Source organism: Atta colombica, unplaced genomic scaffold (assembly GCF_001594045.1).
Source record: "Atta colombica isolate Treedump-2 unplaced genomic scaffold, Acol1.0 scaffold233, whole genome shotgun sequence".
NCBI lineage: Eukaryota > Metazoa > Arthropoda > Insecta > Hymenoptera > Formicidae > Atta > Atta colombica.
Genome location: NW_017259331.1, coordinates 1,297,215 through 1,304,210, shown reverse-complemented (window position 1 = coordinate 1,304,210; position 6,996 = coordinate 1,297,215). Strand labels below are relative to the sequence as shown.

At 28.8% G+C, this 6,996-nt stretch overlaps 2 protein-coding genes across 5 annotated transcripts in view; both read right to left on the bottom strand.

Annotated features, from left to right (window-relative positions):
- LOC108688469 (regucalcin-like) overlaps positions 1-1,237 on the bottom strand; it is a 6,213-nt gene extending 4,976 nt beyond the window's left edge. Inside the window, 2 exon segments of the mRNA XM_018194739.1 lie at positions 723-835; positions 991-1,237. Coding sequence (XP_018050228.1) covers positions 723-835; positions 991-1,207 — 330 coding nt within the window. The 5' untranslated portion in view covers positions 1,208-1,237.
- Positions 1,238-1,301: 64 nt separating this feature from the next.
- LOC108688466 (regucalcin-like) overlaps positions 1,302-6,996 on the bottom strand; it is a 10,344-nt gene continuing 4,649 nt past the window's right edge. For 3 of the 4 annotated variants that reach the window (XM_018194734.1, XM_018194736.1, XM_018194737.1), the window contains 2 exons: positions 6,517-6,814; positions 1,409-1,475 (listed from right to left, as the gene is read on the bottom strand). In XM_018194734.1, the coding sequence (XP_018050223.1) occupies positions 6,578-6,814 (237 nt within the window). In that variant the 3' untranslated portion in view covers positions 1,409-1,475; positions 6,517-6,577. Of the gene's footprint in view, positions 1,476-6,516; positions 6,815-6,996 lie in introns of all 4 variants that reach the window. The other variant, XM_018194735.1, reaches the window with a different exon arrangement.

Below are 6,996 nucleotides of genomic sequence, written 5' to 3'. Positions count from 1 at the left end.
ATTGTCTTTTCGATAATCATTTTCAAGAAATAATAACTCATTTTTTTCCTTAATAAAAGTTACAATAAAAAATAAAATTTTATTATATGTATATATTATATTGAATTAGTGCAAAAGTTCGTGCCCGATTTATTATTTAAATTTCAAACAGCTGCTATTTTTGTTAAAAATAAAATAAAATTTAAATCTTACTCTATCTAAATGAGAGAATTTAAAAATATTTTTTTGTAATTAATTTTTTTGTAATAATGTGATAGTTTTATGAGCAATCAAAGTCAAAATATTCATTTTATTTAATTTGCAACAATTCGGTAACAAAAAATCATAGGAACATTTTTAAAAAGCGATTTTGTAAGGAAAACTTCAAGCTTTTACGATAGAGTCGAAAATTTTCTCAAATTTTTTTTTGGTCATGCTACAGATCTACAAAGTGAAGAAAATTTTTCATTTTTTTCAGCTCGTAGTTTTCTATATGTAAAAATTATAAAACTTATATAAACTCAAAAAATATAGTAACTATTCAAAAGTAGAGATTTCAAGCTTTAAATTTTTTTAAAATTTAAACTTTGTTTATTTTTAACAAAATTGCAGCTGTTTGAATAATAAATCGAGTATGAACTTTTGCTAATCCAATGTATGCATACATTGTATATATAAATTAGAGAACTCTATAATATTACAAACAATTTCATTTATTTTTAAATGTTGCTTTGTATACTTACTTGAGATCCAGCAAATAATGCTATCCAAATATTGCCATTTGTATCTATAGTCATTCCAACGGGTAATCCTTTCAAATTAGTCTCACTAAGATCAAATACAATCTTCTTGTTAGCTAAAAAACATAAAAACTATAAGCATATGCAATCCTTAAATTCTCTTCTTTATTTTTAAGCAGTATTGTAATTTTCAGTTATATATGATTCTTACTCTTTCTTACTCTTGAACATTTTATTATAATATAATTTTATAGAAAATCTAATATCTTACATGTCCCATTATTCGGATTGTAATCATATGCTACAATCTGAGTAAGTATATCAATATAATACATGAGACTATGTTGCCTATTCCATGCCAATCCGTTACTTATTGTAACGGATGATATTTTCTTCTCGAATTTTAGGTCATCATTAATGCGATATAACGATCCTTGTTTAGGGATTACTGCCATTTTCATATCATTCATAGCAACTTTATTACTCATAGTACCTGTGGAAAATATTAATCGTGTAAGTGAATAGATCTCATTTCTATTTAATCGTAACAGTTTACCGATCCACAATCTTCCAGTTGGATCCACTTTCCCATCATAGGTTCTTGTTAAAACCTGAGAGTCAAACGAAAATAATACTTTGACTGGTTCGATTTATTGCTGTTTTCGTCCCATGTAACGAGAACATCTTTTCCCGCACTTGCTACAAATTGGTCAGTCGTGCCAGCTACTGGTATAACAACTCCAATATTTCTCTGTTCTGAAAGAGCATTGTGAAACTTACAAATGTGCTATAAATTCATTGGAACATAGGAAAGCTTATAAAGAAGAAATAATAAATATATTTGCCTACATATGCACTATTCACAACACCTGTTGGATCTAGACTATGTATATATTGATCGTAAAAATTAACAAAATACAACTTTTGAGTACAATTGTCCCAATGAAGACCCTTAGAAAAGCCATAAATATCTGTTATCTTCTCAATTGTCAAATTCATACATTTACGCGCCTGCCTACAAACAGATTATTATAATATTCATAGCCGACAGATATTCCTAATGGAACATTAAATATAAGTAGCAATGCTTATATGCGAACAGAAAGGTAAAAAAGGAAACAAGCAAAATTATTTGTATTCTTACATAGAAATAAAAATTCATAATGTTCTCAAACAAATTTATTATTAAACAAATTTATATATATATATGTACGTTACTGTGTTCGTTCATGAAAAGTTTCTGCAAGAATTTTTTTAAATATTTTACGAAATATAAGTATCGCAGAAATTTTTGTAAAAAATATTTATAATACAATAAGAATGCATTATTCAATAATGATTATTTTTGACTATTGATAAATTTCGAAATATTGTATGATTCAGTCCATCTTTTATGATTAAAGTTAAACATCGTTTTAATTATGTGTTTCCAAATGGATTATAAGTACATATTTTTAATTTTAATTTTTTTGTAGAAATATTTTTATTCCTGTTAGACCAATATCTCGTTTAAAATAATTTAAAATAATTTAAATACTCGATATATTTCGTCATCAGCATTCTTAAAATGTTGCGTACCTCACATGTAACATAAATATACTGCAACACTATTTATTTTTACTATTGATAAAAATACTATTAATAAAAAAACCAAGCTTTACTATTTCTCATTATCTCGACAGAAGGAAATATTACTTAATACATGGATTAGAAAATTATGATTTCGTTTTTTTAACATAGGTGCGTGACACCTCGTCAATTTGTGAGTGTCTGTGAATATCTTTCACTTACCCGCCATGGATGAAGATGAAAATATACACTAAAGATACAAATTTACAAATTGCTCTTTTCATGACGTGTACAATACTAATATTGTCGTAAAGAAAATTGGAAAGAAATGAAATTTTTTAATTAGGGAATATATATGTATAAATATATGTATAAATATTCCAAGAAATAAATTTACAGGAGTAGATAATAAAATTCATTAAGTATGTTATTCTAATATTATTAATCATAATATTATTTATGAAATTTAGATAGAATAAAAAAAACATTACATTAATTATAATGTATAATTTCTATTATGCAAGTATGTAATTTATATTATACATGTACTTAATAATTATAATATTAAAAGTACAATTTAATTAATGTTATGCTCACAGATAAATAGAATGACATTATTTTTTTATTAATTCTACTAAGGCATTTCTGCCTTTCTGCCTAAGGAAACGTTATTTTTTTATCGTATGTATTTTATAATAATTACATTTTTTTATATGTACTGTACACAGATTTAATATAATTAGTTTCAGTAAACTTAAGCGTTTTCTAAAACAATTTGTACGTGTGCATGTGTTAAACTTTACATGCTTAAGTTTACTGAAATTTGCTATTAAAAAGATCACTCCGAATTAAAAATTACTAGCTCTTATTAACACAACTTTGTTTCACCATTTGTCAATAGTGTTTTCCCACAAGTTTATATGTAAACTTAAAAGTAGAATTTCAAGACGATAAGATAATAATAGTCCCTTCTAATAATGCAATTATACCAAAGTATTCGTTACGCAATTTCTTATTGCACACGTAGTATGCTCGGAAAAAAATGTGTGGTTTAAATCGATTTTATTTTTTCCTCCCTAATTATATAGATTCTTAATGATAATGAACAGTTTATACGAGAAAATTCGTGTAAATATATTAAATTAATTTAATAATTTATTTAAATTAATTTAGGTCTTAATTTAGGTAATTTTTTATTTGTACATACAGTTATTGCTCAATACTTTAAATTAGTACAGTCAACGTGAGAGATCATTGTATTCGCTTATTAATATATTGTATATTGAGGCGTGCGATGACATATTTCAAACTGTTGTATGTTCAGTAAGCTCAGGAGGTTCTTCAGATGCTTTGAAACGTTCTTTGATTGGCCAATTAAATAATAATAATAAAAATATTTCTTCTGATTAATTAATCAAATGCTTCAGAACATTTGTAGCGAGACTTTGACCGCACTCTCTGTTATTATAGGATTTTTAGTATTTCTTCGCAATGATTGCAACAATTTTAAATTTTTGAAGGACGGCGCGGACGCTTTGTATTGTTCGAGACTCGGAGCTAATAAGACTGATTCAACGTTTTTCTATCTTGTATATAGGCAAACATTTCAAGTTTTCCAATTTATAACGGTGGATTAAGAATGTATCGTGAAACAATATCGTGACAATATCGTGAAATTGTTATTGTGATTACGGTTGTTAAGCCAATTCTCTCTCTCTTTCACTTACAAGACACCGATTTTCTATCAACAAATCTATATAAAATGTATATAGCGTGTGTGATATATAATGAGTTACTGGAACCATTCGATGATATTTTCCCCGTGTGGACATGTATACCACGAAATGTGTTTGTACAGTGGTTCGAGGAGTAATTTGGATAGTGCGCCAAAAATTTTTGCATGCTCTTGTAGTTCTTCTTTTGCCTATTATTCAAAGAAACTTTCATATAATTCCTGAAAGGTTTTATATTATTTACACATTGAAAGTGTTTAACTTCATCTATAGAATTGTTTCAGATCAAAGACCTATCCACAATGTCGAGCAAGGACAACTAATCAGATAATACACAAACTTCTGCAGTTCAATTTCTCAAAAAATCAAAAAATGATAATGTGATTACGGAGATTGATGATGACTCTGCTTTTCAATCTTATAAGAGATCTGTTTTCTTTTTCTTTTTCTTTTTTTTTTTTCAAAAAATGTTTCAACTAGTATACTGGTGCAATAAGTTGAAATAAAAGGAATAATTTATTTCATTCTAACTTATTGCATTAGTGAAATCAGTCTAGAACATTGATAATATTGGATAATATGGATAATATTGTTCAAAAAGTCATTGCGTTTTTTTCATTTGATTTTCAGGTGTGTTTATTTAATATATGTAATGAACATTAATCAATGATATATTGGCCGTTTTGTTCGATGATCTTCTGCCATCTCCCGGGCAACTTCATACAATAATATCACGTTCATAAAATTTCCCATCCTTCTCTGCGAGAAACTTGTCTAGGTGTTGTTTGATGAGGTCTTCAGAAGCAAACGTTTTACTATTCAAGGAGTTTTGCAAGAAGCGAAAGAGATGGAAGTCTGATGATACAAGGGTCTGGGCTATACGATGGATATGGTAACACATTCCAACCAATAATTGCAACAGTTTTTGCCGAATGACCAAACTTGTATGTGATCTCGCATTGTCGTGGTGAAATACTACACCCTTACGATTGATTAGCTCGGGACATTTCTGTGCGATGGCATCACTTAATTTCTGCAGCTGCTCACAGTAGACATCGGAATTAATCGTTTTGTTCTTTGGAAGTAGCATAGAAGACTCCCTTCCAATCCCACCACATTGACAGCATTACCTTCTTTTGGTGGATCTCCGCCTTTGCTTGCTTTTCCGATGCTTCATCTCGCCTACTCCAACTTCTTTTTCGGCTGATATTATTGTAAACAATCCATTTTTCGCCGCCCATGATCATACGCTTCAAAAATGGATCGTTTTCTTCGCGTTTGATGAATTGATCGCAGACGCTCATATTCGTCTGATGAATTTCTTTCAACTCATGCGGTACCCAAACATCGAGCTTCTTTACAAAGCCTAGCGATTTCAAATGGTCATGAACACTTCCAACGGACACTTTTAGAGCGGTAGCAAGCTCCCGAATTGTTGAATGCTTATTTGCTTGCACCAATGCTTTCATTTCATCAATCTTGGAAGGCTTACCGGAGCGATGAACGTCTTTGACTGAAAAATCATCATCACGGAATCGGGCGAATCAGTTCTGGCACTGGCGTTTTTGAAGACATTTCTGCCGTAAACTCGACGCAACTTTTTCCTTGCTTCAATTGCTTTCTTCTCTTTTTTGAAGTAATAAAACAGAATGTGACGAATATGCTCTTCAAAATTCTCCATGTTCGAACCACAATTGCAAGCACAAAATTTGACCGAATCGCGTCAACTTTTTTTTTGGTTTTTAGGTTGAGTGTCAACAACAAAACGCGCGTAAACATTTGACATTCACGCTCGCATACAAATAAACGTGGACCATCTATTGGAAAAAACGCAATAACTTTTTGAACAATAATACTTTTAAGACTTTCACGGATGTAAGGCTTGCACAATTTAGAACAGTCTTTAAAAAGATTGCAGACTTAAAGCTGAAAGCTTACCGACAATTTTGATAATCTTACAGATATCTACGAAATAATGATGAAAACATTAGATGATTTAATACAGGAAATTTTAAAGATTGAAAGTGAAATATATGTCAGCTGGCATGAAGGATTCTTGCAAACAATTGCATTCAACTCTGCATAATTGTGAGGAAAAAATTGCAGCTTTGAAAACAATACTATAACATATAAGAAGGCAGCAAATATATTTATTATAATATTTGTTTTAGAGAAATATACGTGCAATTGTTCATATTTAACTCTGTAATTAAATTTTAATCTTATAGTGTATAGACTTATAATTTTTTTATGTATATTAAAATTTTACAAAACGATTATAGATCTACAAATCTACATCTATCAATTTAAAAATGTAAACAAGTTATGATTCAACAATTTACTATATTAAAAAGGTATTCTATATTTACAAATCGAAATTTAATTAATCATGTCAAGTGTCGGTTTTTTCAACCTAATCAAATGAATTTAAAAAATTATTTTCAGGAGTAGTATTTAATTTTTATTCAATACTATAAAATTTAGAAATTACGTACGTTTTCACAAGAAGTATTAAGATATCTATTTCTTGATATTTCTTACAAAATTCCTATTCTTTTAATCTATCATCATAAATGAATTTGCAAGAACTCCACGAACTTCTAAACCTTTCACCGCGAATACAGCACCAGCGTAAGGAGTTGCTTGTCGTTGTTCTGCACTTATATTGAAACCAGATGTGGTCACATACAAGGTATCTAGAAGCGGACCACCGAATGCGACACTGGTTACGTTTTCAGCTGGAAGCTCAACTTTGTATAATACTTTTTCTGTTTTCGGATCTACACAAATAACCTAGAATAGATAAATTTTTCATAGATTACAAGAATTCTAATAATATTTTAATAAATTCAATTACTATAATAAAATTATATATATATGTATATATACACACACACACACATATATATATATAAATATATATAATTATTTAATGTTAACATTATACATTATTGCTATGAAATCGAATATCTAAT